General features: G+C 42.9%; 1 protein-coding gene across 4 annotated transcripts in view; it reads right to left on the bottom strand.

Annotated features, from left to right (window-relative positions):
• SNX25 (sorting nexin 25) overlaps positions 1-15,798 on the bottom strand; it is a 151,442-nt gene that overhangs the window by 38,254 nt on the left and 97,390 nt on the right. For all 4 annotated transcript variants that reach the window (XM_075556813.1, XM_075556812.1, XM_075556811.1 and 1 more), the window contains one exon: positions 2,515-2,696. In XM_075556813.1, the coding sequence (XP_075412928.1) occupies positions 2,515-2,696 (182 nt within the window). The remainder of the gene's footprint in view (positions 1-2,514; positions 2,697-15,798) is intronic.

Raw genomic sequence — 15,798 nt, forward strand, 5'->3', positions numbered from 1 at the left:
TTATTGATGCACTATGATTTTAAAGATGTTTTCCATGCATATGGAGGTGCTCCTTGTACGTGCTCGTGAGTAGACAGGCATGCTGCAGGAGACGAAGCTCCGAGGGAGGTTGGGAAAGAACCAGATGCTCTTGTTGCAAAGCCAAGGCCGAATTTGACTGAAGAAACGCTCAGGAATAAAACTTGCCTAGAACCCAGGACGTCCTCGTTTCTTCCATCTTATAGTTTCCAATACACAGAATGTTTTAAGAACTTACCACTAAGTTTTTTATTTCCTGTTTTTTGATACTAATGTAAATAAAGGTTTTAATTTCACCCTTATTCAATACTTGAACATGGAGCCAGAGTGAGGTTTGATCATCATCCCTACACTCTGAGACCTTGATAAACTTACTTGTTAGTTTAGTACTTATTTTTAGATGTCTTAAGAATTTTTCTGTATATATTATCATGTCATTCAAATTATACACATTTTTACTTCATTTCCAATTTGCACACTTTCTTCCCAGGCTCTGCTGGCTGACTCCACAGGCTAGGGTATCCAGTACAATAGTAACTAGAAGTGTGAGAGCAAATATTTTGACCTTGTTCTTGTTCTTTGGATGGGGCATTCAATATTTCACCTTTACATATGATGTTTTAAATTTTTGTACATGGATTTTATTAAATTGAAGATGTGGAAATGTGAGGGAAATTTATTTTAGTCTTTCTTTCTTTCCCATCTTTTCAATAGCCTTTTGCTTTTCCCAGGTATGCTGTCCTTGACGACCTCCCACAACTTGTCAGGCCTTGTCATTAGCGCTCAATGAGTCAAATCTATTCTGAGACGGTCCCTAAATTCAGGAGGGATATACTCGAGGTCATATTTTGGCTCACATGAACTTGTTTTAATTTTCCTCAGTTTCAACCTGAACTTGCATGATGGTCCTTCCAACGTCAGCCCTTGGCCTTATTTTGGCTGACGATATTGAGGTTCTCCACGGTCTCATCCCACAGATATATGAAAAACTTAGTGCAATTTTTAATTCCGTCATCTTTTAGCTTAGTGATCGGTGTGTATATTTGAATGATAATCATATTAACTGATGTGAACATATGGACACTGTTCTATCATAAACAGCTCTGTACTTAACACAGATCTTCAAATGTTCTTTTTGACAATGAATGCAATACGATTCATCTACAATTTGTCACTCTCAACAGTCTACCAGATCACAGAGTTTTAGCCCTCTCTTATTTTCTAATGTAAGCATTAAAAACTATATATTGTTTTCGAACTCTATATATTTCTTTCTAAGGACTGTTTTAACTATATTCCACAAATTTTGATATGTTGTATTTTCATATTCATTCCACTCAAAATACATTTCAATGTCCCCAATGATTTCTTCTTTGAGTCCCACATTTTTCTTACTTATAAGTGTGATTTCAAAACACTTGGGAATTTTCTGGATTTCATTTTATTGTTCATTTTCAATGTAACACTTTTGTAATATTTTAACTTGTTAAACTTGTTGGGACTTATTTTATGGATAAGCATACACACTTTCTTGGTATATGTCTAATACACAACGGTTGCTTTGAGTGGAGTATGCCATAAATGTCCATGAGTTCCACCTGGTTGGTAGTTGTTCATGGCGTCTACATCCTGAGAATAAGCTACTGCAACAGAAATGGGTTTCTCTTCTCCTGAGTAACTGAGGAAAGAACCAGAAATGGAGCTGTCACTGGATGTCTGGAAACTGACTATGGAAGCAATTGTATAATTCTGCTTGACACGACTAAACTATGGAACAATATGACATATGTATTAACTCCAATTAACAATAAATTAAACAAACAAACATAGATCCAGGAACGGGTTTGGGCTCGCACTAAATCAGCTCCAACTTAAGAACAATTAGTTCTTATATCATGTCCCTCCTCAATACTCGCCCTCACGAAGGGAACAATAAGATATAGAGGCTATCGCAAAGTGCGGTGAAGAACTCAGATGGTCACCAGCTATCAGATAAAGTAGCGTCTGGGGGCTTCAAGGCTCGTGTCCAAACAAACAGCCATCTAAGTGAAATGTCAACTATGTCCAGATGGAAGAAGCACACCATCGCCAGTCACCAAAGGATTTTAAATCATAAATCCGAGGTTGAAGAAGGGATTAATATCAGGGCTTCTATAAGGAGAATCTGGTTTGCAGAGGCCATGGATGACAGTAGGAGGCAAGACTCATTCGTTCCCACAACATTGGAAATAAGCCTCCAGTGAACTCCCTCTAGCCACAATTGAGGGATGGGAGGGCAGTGGTTACGAAAGAGAGATTGGAGAGATGAGTGTAGAAGATCAAAGGCATCAATCTGACCTGAACAGTTAAAACTGTGTCAGTTCATTCTCCCCTCTGATGCACACTGATCCTGATCTGCTTTTCAACATTTTATGTAATTTTGGGGGGGAGGCAGTGTAAAAAAATATAAAATGGAAAAAACAACCTAACAAACAAAAACCAACTAGTGAGTTCTACCTTTTGGCTTGGAGGGCCATCCCCCTCATCCACAGCCCCGTCCTCTTGCTGGTCATAGGCCGGGCCTCCCAGGTTTCGGATTCTCTTCTCACACTGTTTCTTTGCCACCGTCAGTTGGTTGATGTACCTTTTCATATTCCGGGCCCTGAGGAGATCAGCTTTCATTGCAGCAGTTTCTTTACCTTCAGCAGGAGTGATGCACAGAAGCCAGTCAGAAGAGAAGGTACAAGAAGGAAAAACACAATTCTGAGCTAGATTACTTACTGTCTGAGGGGCTATGCTTAGAACACCAGTGGCCATTAAACAATGTAACAACAGGATGCATGCTACACACATACACATTATCAAACGCAAACACTGAATGTTGTTAGACTTACCACTGTGACAAGTCTTCCTGAAGTATGTAGAGACCTAAAACAAAATTGAGTACCCCCCCAAAAAACTGAAGCCCCCCTCCCCCAACAGCTATGTTTTTACAAAACAACCTTATGACCTTCAACGTAGTCTTCATCACACTTAATACATTTGTCAAATATGCCATTCCATTCTTGGAAACATTTTTCTAACTCATCTGTTTGGATGCCTGACAACATCTCCCTTGTTTTTTTCTTCACCTCTTCTACGTCATCAAATCTGTCCTTTCAAGTCCCTCTTCATTCACAGAAACAAAAAGAAGCCGCATGGAGCGAGGTCAGGTGAGTCAGGTGTGTGGGGCGAGAGAGAAATGCTATTTGTTGCCCCAAAACTGCACACAGAGATGGCTGCACGAGCAAGTGCACTGTCGCAGAGGCAAAGCCAGTCACCTCTCTGCCACAAATCAGGCCTTTTGTCACACACTGCTACACAATCGTCTCAGAACCTCAAAAAACAAGTCTGATTAACAGTCTGACCTGGTGGGACACACTCTAAATGCACGACGGGTTGACATTTTCAGCCATTGAGGAGGCTAACGAATGTCCAGAACGAGGTTTGTTCTCAATCGATAGATATTGTCACTCTTTTTGAAATGAGAAAACCACTTGAGTTTTTCCCATAGCACTGTCCTGTAAGTTGTGGTCAACATCACAACAGTTTTTGTGGCATGTTCCCCAAGCAGGAAATAAAATTTCACAGCTGCTCACTGTTATCTTCAATTAGCCATCACAAAAAAAAATGATGTTCAAGTGAAACTGCTTTTACGAAAAAATTCACTGTGACTAGAGAGAACCTTCCCAGGAGATGCCACTGAGAACACTAATTCAGAGTGAGCTGCTCGCCTAGCTACAAAAGCTCCACTCTGCGCAGCGCAATTCCCGTTTTTAAAAGGTACCCCCTTGTATATCCATCCCATGTTTGTCATGTTGTTGTACTGTGGTGTTTTGCTTGCTGCTGTGATTCTGGAAGCTATGACACTGGTATTTCAAATACCATCAGCATTACCCAAAGTACACAGGTTTCAGCAAAACTTCCAGACTAAGAACAGACAACGAGAAAGAATAGGTTGTTCACTTCAAGGGAATTAGCCAGTGAAAACTGTATGCACAGGAGCAAACCATTGTCAGATATAGTGCAGGAAGATGAGCCCCTTCGATCAGAAGGCACCTAAAACAGGACTATGGAAGAGCTACCTTCTCAAAATAGAGTCCATCATAATGATGTGGATAAACTAAGGCCTCCGGGACCTCCACTGGCTGATGGGGCCTGACTCAAAATGAGAAGAAACATTCATTACATTGCAAGCATCTACCCATAATCAGAACTTTGACTATGTGGAGAATGAGTCTAGGAAATCTGTGAGTCATCAGTAACGGAACACATAAAGATGGATACCTCAGGCATCGGTGAGCTGAAATGTACCGGTATTGACTATTTTGAATAAGAAAGTCATATGGCTTACTCTGGTGCTTCTGACACAATCAAGAGGAATGATTCTGCATTAATTGTCAAAAAGGGCATTTCAAAATCTATCTTGAAGTGCAATGTTGTCTCGGAGAGAAGTATCTCTACGCCCATTCAAGGAAATTCAACAACAAAACTATTATTCAAATATATAATAAACCAACCAACAAGGCAAGTGATGCCGAAACTGAATTCTAACGACTGCAGTATGAGATTGATCAAACATGCAATCAAGATGCAATCATAATTAGTGAAGATTGGAATACAAAAGTTGGGCACAAAGAGTCAGGAATAGGAGTTGGAAAATACGGTCTTGGTGATAGAACCTAGCTGGAGCTCACATGATATAAGTCTGCCAGACCCACAAATTCTTTATCACAAATACCTCTTTCAACAACACAAACGGTGACTGGACACATGGTCTTCTCCACATGGAATACGCAGAAATAAATCTGACTATATCTGTGGAAAGCGACAATGGAGAGAAGCTCATCAGCAGCAGCTAAAACCAGGCCAGGGGCCCAGCGTGGAGCAGACCATCCACTGCTCCTCTGTAGGGTCGGTTTCAAACTGAAGAAAATTAAAACAAGGCCATGAAGGCGAAAATACGACCTTGCATCTATCCCACCTGAATTTCGGTAACATCTCAAGAACCAACTTGATGCGCTTAGCACTATTGACAGAGGCCTAATGCACTGTGGGAGGGTATCGACACCATCATTCATGAAGAAAGCAAAAGGCCATTTAAAGAACAGGAAAGAAAGAAAAGATCAAAGTCGATGTGAGAAGAGACTCTGAAACCTGCTCTTTATTGCAGAGGAGCTAAGGAAACTGGAAGGAATGATGATGTCAAAAAGCTGAACAGAAAACTTGCAAGGGAAGCTCAAGAAAATAAAGCAAAATTTCATTTATCACGAAACGTGCAGGCCCAGAGTTAGAAAACCAGCAGGGAAGAACACATTCAGCACACCTTACACGAAAGGACCGATGAAAATTTCACGCCTCAAGTTGCAATATTGAAAGATTCTATGGACGAAATATCAAATGAGGTCAGTAGCACCAAAAGAAGAGGGAAAGAGCACATGGGCACTGAACAGAGCAGTTCGCAGTCCACCACATCTGCAGGGAGCATGTGAGCGAGAACCAACAGAACCAAAGGTAGAAGTTTAACTGCACTGAAAGCATTCACCAAAACAAGGCTCCAGGAGCTGATGGAATATCAATTGACATGTTTCAGCACTGGAAGCACTCACTTCTATACGCCGGGAAATATGGAAGACAGTTATTTGGCCAAAAGACTGGAAGCGATCCATATCTGCACTCATTCGAAAGAAAGGTGATGCAGAAGAATGTTCAAATTATGGAACAATATTAGCATCACATGTAAGCAAAATCGTTGCAGCAGTACCTTGACAAGTAACTGAGGTTCAGGCTGGATTCAGAAGAGAATGTGGAACATTGTTGATAGCAAGTGGATCTTGCCCCAAAGCAGAGAATACCAGAAAGGTTTACATGTGTCTTATTGACCACGCAAGAGCACGTGACTGTACGGATCATAAAGCATGGGTAGCCTTAAGAAGAATGGGAAATTCAGAACACTTCATTGTACTCATACAGAACTTACATACGTTGTGTGAACAAAACAAGGGAATAATGCGTGCTTTAAAATCAGGAAAGGTATGCGACAGGGTTGTATTTTCTCACCATACTTATTCAATCTGTATGCTGAGCAAACAATTAGAGGTTCAATTATATGAAGAAGAACATGGCATCAGGATTGCAGGAAGGCTTATTAACAACCTGAGATATGCGGATGACTCAACCTTGCTTGCTGAAAGTAAGGAAGACTTGAAGCACTTGCTGATCAAGGATTGCAGTTTACATACAGATTACAATTTAGTGCAGAGGAAATCAAATTCTCACAGTTGGACCAATAGGTGACAGCTTGATAAATGGAGGAAAGATGGAAGCTGTCGAGGGTTTGGTCTTGCTCGGATCCACAACCAATGCTCATGAAGCAGCAGTAAAGAGATCTAACGAAGCACTGCACTGGGCAAATCTACTGTTAAGACCTCTTTAAGGTATTGAAAAGCAAGGAGGATACTTTGAAGACAAATGTGCAGCTAACTCAAGCCATGATATTTTCATTGCCTCATGTGCAGTGAAAGTTGGACACACACTAAGGAGGACTACCGAAGAATGGATGCGTTTGAATTGTGGTGCTAGCGAAGAATCTTAAAAGTACCATGGACTGCCAAAGGAACAAACAGATTTGTCTGGCAAAGGTACGCTAGAGTGTTCCCTAGAAGCCACGATGGCTACACTTTGTCTCGCAAACTTTGGACACGTTGTCAGGAAAGACCAGTCCCTGGAGGACATCATGCTTGGTAAATAAAGTGGAGGGGCACTGAAAAAGAGGAAGGCCTTCGGCAAGATGGATGGACACAGTGGCTGCAACACTGGGTTCAAACGTAAGAACAATGGTGAGGCCGGTGCAGGAGCAGGCGGTGTTTTGTTCTGTTTTAGGGTCACTGTGAATTGGAGCCCGCTTGATGGCACCAAAGCACAGCGTGGCAGAGGGAATACCTGCTGTGGACGTGAAGATTGGAAGCAAGAATGAGAACAGAGCTTGACAGGGACTGAAAGAAGGGCACTATTTGAGCAGGGGCATAATTAAGCCCAAGGAAATCTGAAGTAGGCAGAAGGCAAAAGATGCAAAACCCTCTAATTCATAGAACACTATTGTTTATTTGCCCCAAAGCACTGAGAATCTTTACCGGGTTTTGAGCAGGTGTATGCCATAAATGGATCTGTATGATGCTTTCTCGTACTTTTACCTGTGACGCCAGGAACAGGATAAAAAATACACCGAGAGGTCCAAGTCTGAGAAGGAAACTAGTTGGATGATCCCCGCAATAACAAAGCCACAATGTGGCCTGAACTAAAATCATGGCAGCCTCATCTCTCTCCTGTGGAACAGCTGGTGTGTTTGAATGGCCAGCCTTGTGGTGACCAGTCAATGCTTTCCTGACAGTATCACCTGAGCTCCTAGAGTGACCCCTGGCGCTGTGGGTTGCGTTGGGCTGCTAACTGTACCCTCAGCAGTTTGAACCGACCGGCTGCTCGGGAGAGAGAGGTGAGGCTTTCTATTCAGGGCATTCGTCTTGAAAACCCATGGGGCAGTTGAACCAGGATCAACTTGTTAGAAGTGACTTTGGGGTTGGGTGACGTAAGTATAAACATGTCTACTTAGATCTGGTAAGCAGGTTACACGTATTTTCTGGAGGTTAAGTTAGCAAACATCTAGCTTACCCTTGGTACTACCAACAGTTAAAGAGGAAGGTCTGTATGTCTACTCTTTGGTTCTCCTAAGACTAACATCAAAGTCATGTTTCGCACGCACTTTCAGTTGGAGACCTTCAGTTCCCTAAGGCGATTGTGCTCCTTTCGTGACCAACTTAGCGGATTTGTGCAAATGCTTAGAACAGAACCTCAAGCAAAATGAACAGATTAACTGGGGAAACAAAAGCCGTGGGCACAGTACCATAAAGCAATTCTACTGTCAGTAACAGCGGTTACGGTACTTGTCACAGGTAGACGTCAGGTCAGTTGAAGATGTGTTCAAAACACCTTTACTATCTGTTTATATATTGTGAGTCTCCCATACATGTGCCAAGCAGGTATTTTCATTTGACTTCAACCAGAGTGTCTCAGCTTTTCCTAAGCTTGATGAATGGTGAGGCTCTGACCAAAGAACACATTAATTTGACATTGACCTTCAGAAGAAAAAATATCATTTCAAAGATCCTTTGGTGGGAGGATAAAGGTAACTATAGTTTGCGTCCAAATTATGAAATTAGCCTATTACAAACTAAGATGCTTTGTGTATGAACCTAAAGAAGTATCTATTTGGAAGAGTTTAATTTTTTAGGAATTTATTTACAAACTCTAAATTTTGTGACTAACACTGAATTGCCATAAAATTTGGGGACAAAGGTTGTCTTCTCTAAAACCAACCTCGACCTTGGTTCTAATTTTGAGTTAAAGCATTCTGGGAGAGAGAACCGAGGGAACCAACACCCATTTTCCAGCAACCATATTCTTCTACACCCAAGAAAGCTTAAAAGCCTTTCTGAAAAAGACAAAACCTGAAGCCCATTCCAAAGAGAATGAAGAAAGGAAGAGGAAAAGGCTTCTCTAACCCCAGCTGCAAGGCTGAGGAGAATGTCCTCAAGCTCTGCTGGAACGCCGCCTGCACACGTGCATGCGTCCTGTTTGTTAAAGGGCAAGACAGGGCCATTGTCTCATCACAAAGCTTGCTGCTAGCAAATCCAACTGCAGCTTGCTGCCTAGACAATTCTGTTTATTTTTGCCTCACAAAACCAGAGCTATGTTCAGGACTCAATAACTAACATGGTGCTCATACAGACCTATGCTTCTGCCATGCAAAAACCCTTGTAAATCCAGCACTGAAGATGAATGTGTTTCTTTGTGACCGTAAAACCCATTCATCCAAGAAATATTCACATCAAGAAAAGTGTAGGCAAGCGGGGCTGAGACAACACACTGAGCCAGCTCATGCCAGATTCATACGGCTGCTTCTCTGCCGAGTCTTAGGTAGCTGTGCACTGTTAAAAACGGGGTTAATCGTGAAATGTTTGCTCTTGTTTTAAAAAGAAGGCCAAGAAGACGAACAGCGGCCAGTGGGAAATGGGATGGCAGTGACTCTTTACACTGGTGCTAATATGAGCACGTGTGCGCTATCATCATCTAAAGCAGTCAATGAGAAATGTTTGCTGTTTTTCCTCCTAAACAACTGGGTTCTTACTGAGGTTACAAGAAGAAATTGGTTAATGTAGGCCACTGTACTGGAAAAGGCTGTTCGATTGTGTCATAGGTACAGAGAGATTACAACGGGATTACGAATGACATCATGGAACCGCTCTTTGCTATATCTTTCCTGCCTAGGGTGTAGTTCTTCCTTAAGCAAGGCAAATGGCTTACAGTAAAACAAAACATGTAGGGCGCTTGGTGTAGTGCTGCTTCTAATGGCACAAAGCAGAGTGAATTAGCAGTGGTGAGTAGTGACTCCACAGATAGAATTATAACTAGATTAAAATGACACTAGCCATTTTCACGTAATAGAAAGTGTCAACAGAACTTTTTCTGCTCTCATAGCATGCTGTCATCTGAAGTCTGTGCTCTTAGCAACATCTTCAGAGGGTTGCCTGAGGAAGCTGACGGCCAGCACACAGGTGGGTTAGAGCACATTTCTCCATCTGGGGAACACTGACCTTTGGTTGAGACAATCTTTGTTGGGAATGCCCAAGCATTATTGGTACTTGGTGGTATACCTACTCGGCCACTAGGTGCCAGTAGCATTCCTCCCCTCAGCTGTGAGGGCCCAAACTGTCTCCAGACATTGTCAAGTGTCCCTTGAGGGTGGGTCGGGCGTGGGGGGTGGGGGGGAGGTACAAAATTGTGTCCCTCTCCGCAGTGAGAATTACTGCTGACAGAGAGGTGCCCCGTCTGCTAGCCGGAAGAGCTGGACAAGCTGCACACAGCCAACCACTCCGTGGCTTTCAGAGGCAACTCTCACCTTTCTCCCCAGGACACACGGGCCTTCTCCCTTCACCCAGACAATCCACATCAGGAATAAACCAGCTCTTCACTAGAAAATGTTGGACGGGCCTCCATTCCTCTTCCTGTCTAGAGGATTTAAAAACAAACCTTTAAATCTCTCCTCTAACATTTAAATAGAAGCTTAACTAAGTCACCAGGATAGGAGGGTGGGGGAAACAGATACATAGTGATTTAGGTCCTAAAATACCATGGACTGCCAAAAGAACAAGCAAATCTGTCTCAGAACAGGTACAGCCAAATGGTCCTTAGGGCGGCAAGACTTTGTCTCCCATCGGCTGAGCAAGTGAGGAAAAACCAGTCCCTGAGATGAACTTCATGCTTGGTGAAGTAGAAGAAGCACATGCTAGGCAGTGAAAAAGAGGGGTTCCTCCACAGATGGATTGGCACAGCGGCGGCAACAACGGGCTCACGCACAGGGACCGTCGTGGCGAAGCGCAGGACCTGGCCGTGTTCCTTCCTTGCTAAGAGCAGAGTCTGACCCGATGGCACCGACCAGCAACAACAGTCAAGATTCAAAGTGAGGGGGAAAGAGGAGCTGCTACCAAAGGCTCAAGTAGAAAGAAAATGCTTTGGAAATGATGACGGCAACATAGGACAAATGTGCTTGATACAACTGATGTATGGATTGTTACAAGAGCTGTAAGAACCACCAATAAAATGATTTATTAAAATAAAAAATATATATTAGAAGTAAGATATGGTGCTTGATGTAACACAAAGTTGGCAGTAATTCTCAAGAATTAGAAATCATCACACACTTATTCAAAACGATCTGAAAATTACCTCAAGTCAAACGCTACCCAGGAACTAAAAAATAAGCTTGTCTTACTATTTAACCTGAAGCTGGTATGTGCTTTAAAAAAAAAAACAGATGAGGGTCTCTTATGCCAAACACCTGAAATTTCATAGTCTGAAGTGTTGGCTCCACTTTAGTAGAAATGCTGTTTGTGGAAGCAGAACCCTTGGCTGGAGTTGTTAGCAAAACCACTCCTTTAATCATGGAGACCTCAGAAGTTCAGGTGTGCTTACAGCACTCTACCTTTAGTTCCTTCCTCTGAGTGTCTCAAGCACTGAAACCTTTACTACTTTCCGTAAGAACCTTCTCCCTTAATTACCCAACCCGACCCCGCAAAGGCGTCAATCCCAGCCGATCCCAGCAGCCCCATGTTTCTGCTGCAAGTAACTGGTGGGGGTTGACTCGCCGACCTTCTGGTTTGCAGTCCAACATTTCCCTGATAGGGCCACCAGGGCTCCCTTGCCCCCTGAACTAGACCTCATGTGATAGATTCTCTTGACAAATCTTTTTTTTTTAAACAAATGCACAATTTTATTTATTTACTTTTAAGTTTAACTCCTTGAGGGGTACAGCATTACACAGAATCTGTGTCCAATAGCCTTAGCAGGCAGATTGCTCTGGAATTTGGCCCGAACCCTGCCACTGTTTCCATGGGCACAAGTTACCTTTCCCCAGATGATGCTGGTTTTGTTAGGTTTGCCGCCAGGACTCACATAAGCACATCCCTTGCCTAAATAAAATTCCGTTCATCTCGGGTGTAAACACCCTCAGTTTTAAGAAGAGCCGTGTGCTCCCTCTGGTTCCGTGGACCCTGTTTATAGCCAGCAAAATGGCTTTGAACCACAGCCTGCCAGACATATTTGCCGTTTAGAAGTCCTGTTCGCAGCAGGCCCCCAAATTTTCAGCAACTGAAGGATCACCCACCTCCACAGGCTCTTGACAAATCTTTTTTAAAAGGCCAAAATTCCAAAAGAAAAAAGTCTTCCAGAAAAGGAGATTAAAATTTCCACCTTATTAAGGAGAATACCGTATGCTCTTTTTAAGACAAACTGACTTCCCGTTTATCTAAAACATGTGCAAAGTGCACAGGGATTTGCTAAATCTCCAAGGATTTTATGCTGAACCTTTCTGCACGCACAAAGAGGTTTGCAAGCCCAACACTGCTTGGGGTCTGGAGAAAGGGTAACGCAGAGGTAACTGGTGAATTCCTTAGTGCTTTGGGCAACAAGAGGAGATAACTTCTCCCAATCCATGAAATGACATTTTTTCTTAAATTCCTCTAAGCATTTTCACAATTGCATGTCATTTCTTAATAATTAGCAACTTTTATTGAAAATGATGGATCAAAAACATCTTGATATAAAACAGCATTTATATATATATATATTTACTATATGCATAAATAAAGTTCCCATACTCATTTTAGGATCTATGGTAATAATTTCTTTTATAAGAATTAATACCAAACTAGTCCCAAGAAGCTGGGAAATGAAAAAGTCCCAAGTCTTGCGAGATGGCAGTCTGCTCCATTTCTCTCTACCTTCCCTTGAGTATATTCCTTCGCATCTCCGAGTTCTTTGAACCGCGGAAGTGTCCCACAAAACTCAGGGAAGTTAGAGGATATGTCTCACGAGGTGATGGGTACGGTTCAGTTCAAAGTCCAGAGGCCAGGCAGGGGTAAGCCGGATGCTGGGGCCAGAGGATATGCACTGCAGTCCTGGCTCTGCCAGTGATGCGATCCCAGCCCCGGCTTCTCAGTGGGCTCGTTTTACATGTAGTGAGATGGCAGTGCGGGGAATCTTGTTCACAATTATTCACAGGCAACTCCTATCGGCAGCTTCCCCCACCCTCTTACCTTATCCATGCAGGGAAAGGTTGTTTGGTGGGAGTTACATGGTGCAATCAAATTGCATCCAAATATAATAATCAATTCTCCACCCCTGGACTGTATCTTATTTATGCACATACGACCCGGGGCCTCTGGCAAGATACTTTCAGTAGGAATCAGCCTCCTAATAATCTTAATCAGCCAGGCATTTTCCCAGGTCACTCCAGAAACACCTTTCTTTCTCTTCTCAGCTGTAGCATATAATTCTTTATATTCTTTGTAAGAAATAGTAACTATGATAACCATAAAATTAACAGTGCAGTCCAATTCACTCCCTCTGTGAAGGTTAAAACTCAGTCGCATCCCATTCCTGTTAGCAAAAAATGCCCTCCAAGGTGAGATGATAGCCACCACCATATGAAATCCACAATTACTATGGACCCCAAGGCAGTGGTTCTCAACCTTGCTAATGCCGCAACCCTTTAACACAGTTCATGTTGTGGTGGACCCCCACCCCCCAAGCATGCAATCATTCCCGTTGCGACTTCATAACTGTAATTTTGAATCGGGTGACCCCTGTGAAAAGGTCGTTAGATACCCAAAGGGGTCATGACCCATAGGTTGCGAACCACTGGCATAGGGTCTCAATGGGTTGGAGCCAACTCAATGACAGCTAACAACAACAACAATAGAGGCATGACAGCATTTAGTACAGACTACAGTTCAGTGTAAGAAGACCAGACTCCCCACAATAGGCCCAAAAGGTAACAACATCTCGATGAACGGGAGAGAAGGTAGAAGTTGTTAAGGATGTTGTCTTGCTTGGATCCGCAATCAGTGCTCACGGAGGCAGCAGTCAAGAGATCAAAAGACCAGTTGCAATGGTAAATCTGTTGCACAAGACTCTTTAGGGTATCAAAAAGGACTTTGTGGACTACGGTGCACCTGACCCAACCCACGGGATTTTCAATTACGTCATATGCTTGCGAAAGTGGGACATTAAAGAATATCGAAGTAGAATTGATGCCACTCCATTGTGGTGTGGGAGAAGTATAAAGAAAGTCCTGTGGACTGCTGAAATGAAAAATGGACCTGTCTTTGAAGAAGTACAGCCAGAGGGCTACTTGGACGCAGAGTGTCAGGCAGACCAGGCCCTGAGAAGGACATCATGTTGGGTGGAGAAAAAGGGACGGCAAAGTGGGGAAGGCCCTCAAGGGGATGGACTGACACCATGGCTGCAACAATGGGCTCAAGACTAGGAACCGTTGTAAGAATGGCACAGGATGGGGCGGTGTTTCCTTTTGCTTGCAGAGGGCCTCCATGGGTTAGAACTGACTTAATGGCCCCTAACAACAACAACAACAACAGGGGCATGGCAGGCCAGGGAAGGCTATGGGGAAATGAGCTAATGACAGAATATGAGAAAGAAGAAAACATTCTAAAAGTGATTGTGGTGATGACTGCACGATTCTTTTTTAATATGATTAAACTGTTGAGTTGTAGCATATGCCAGTTATATGTCAATGAAACCGTTTTTAAGAAGTTGGATTTCTATACACCAGCTAAGAGAGATTGAAAAGAAAAATCAGAGGAGCAAGTTCATTTACATTAGCTGCTATAACAATAAAATCCTAGAAAGAAATCTAACCAGGGACGTGAAGGCCTTACACAATGAAAAGTAAGAGAAACACCATGGAAAGAGACTAGAGGAGACTTAAATAAGTGGGTTGAGAATGGTGCTGTTGGGCACTCTCGCTCGGTTCTGAATCATGGTGGCCCACGCGCGACAGAATGAAGCATCGCAGTCCTGCGCGCCATCGTCGTTACGTCTGAGCCCACGGTTGCAGCCAGCGTGTCAGTCTCTCTTGATGGTCTTCCTCTTTTTCACGGCCCTCTACTTTCCCATGCATGATGTCTTTTCCCAGGTCTGGTCTTCTGATAACATTTCAAAGTGTGTGAGACAAAGTCTTGCCATCCTAGTTCTAAGGAGCACTCTGGTGTACTTATTCCAAGATGGACTGGCTTGTTCTTCCTGCAGTACACGGTAATTTGAATATTCTTCACCAATGCCACAATTCAACTACATCAGTAATAAGAATGGGTGAATGAGCAGATAGGTGCACACCCATGTTCATCATAGCACTGTTCACAATAGCAAAACGGTGGAAACCACACAAATGTCCATGAATGGAAGACGGAATAAACAAACTTTGATAGGTACACAGAAGTAGAATACGACACAGCATTAAATAATAATGATGAATCTAAAACCTCCCACCACATGGATGAATCTGGAGGACGTTATGCTGAATGAAATTAGTCCATCAGAAATGAACAAGCATTGTTTGAGACCACTGTTGTGCCGTACCAAGAAAACAGTTTCACACAAAAAGAAACACTTTTTGATGGTTAACGTGGGTGAGAACGGGGGAGGGTAAATTACTGACAAGAAGGCAGATGTGTGTTAACTTGAATGAAGCAGAAAGCAAAATAGTTAGAAGGAAGTTGGAAAAATATGAAAGAGGCAAAAAAGACAGCAGGAAGGAGTGCATGAATTAAAGGGAAGAGTCAAATGATGTTCTGTACACATTCCTGCAACAGTTATGACATAAGACTAAATGCACCAATAGACACGAAGCCTGAAAAGGTGTGGGAGAGAGAGTGGGAACTTACCCATGAATGTGCGGAGGGTTGGCAGAGAATATTTGCATATGTGTATTTATGTTGGCTGCAAATATATTCATGAATGTGGCAGCACATACAGGGGGTAATGCTTATGAAAACGTATCTCAGACAGAGCCAAGCACCTGAGGGAATAGTCGCTGGGCTTGGGAGACCAGTCCCATTGTCTCAGGGAACACCACAGTCCATTAGCATAGCACAGTTCCCAAAGACAAAATTCAAACAGCCTAGGTTGGTGGACAGTGATTGGAGTCGTAAAAGCTCAGGAACAACCACTTAAGGTGCAACGATTGGTTCCTCCCCATCCAGAGGAAGGAAACGTAATGAAAGTGGAAAGGCATGTAGAAAGGACACACTAGTACAATGGATGAGTGGACCACAAAAATAGCAGTCTCAACAACCCTGAGAACAGAAGAACCCCTACCAACTGATCTGAAAAGGATCATAGCAGAAGGTC

This window comes from Tenrec ecaudatus, chromosome 8 (genome assembly GCF_050624435.1).
Source record: "Tenrec ecaudatus isolate mTenEca1 chromosome 8, mTenEca1.hap1, whole genome shotgun sequence".
Taxonomy (NCBI): domain Eukaryota; kingdom Metazoa; phylum Chordata; class Mammalia; order Afrosoricida; family Tenrecidae; genus Tenrec; species Tenrec ecaudatus.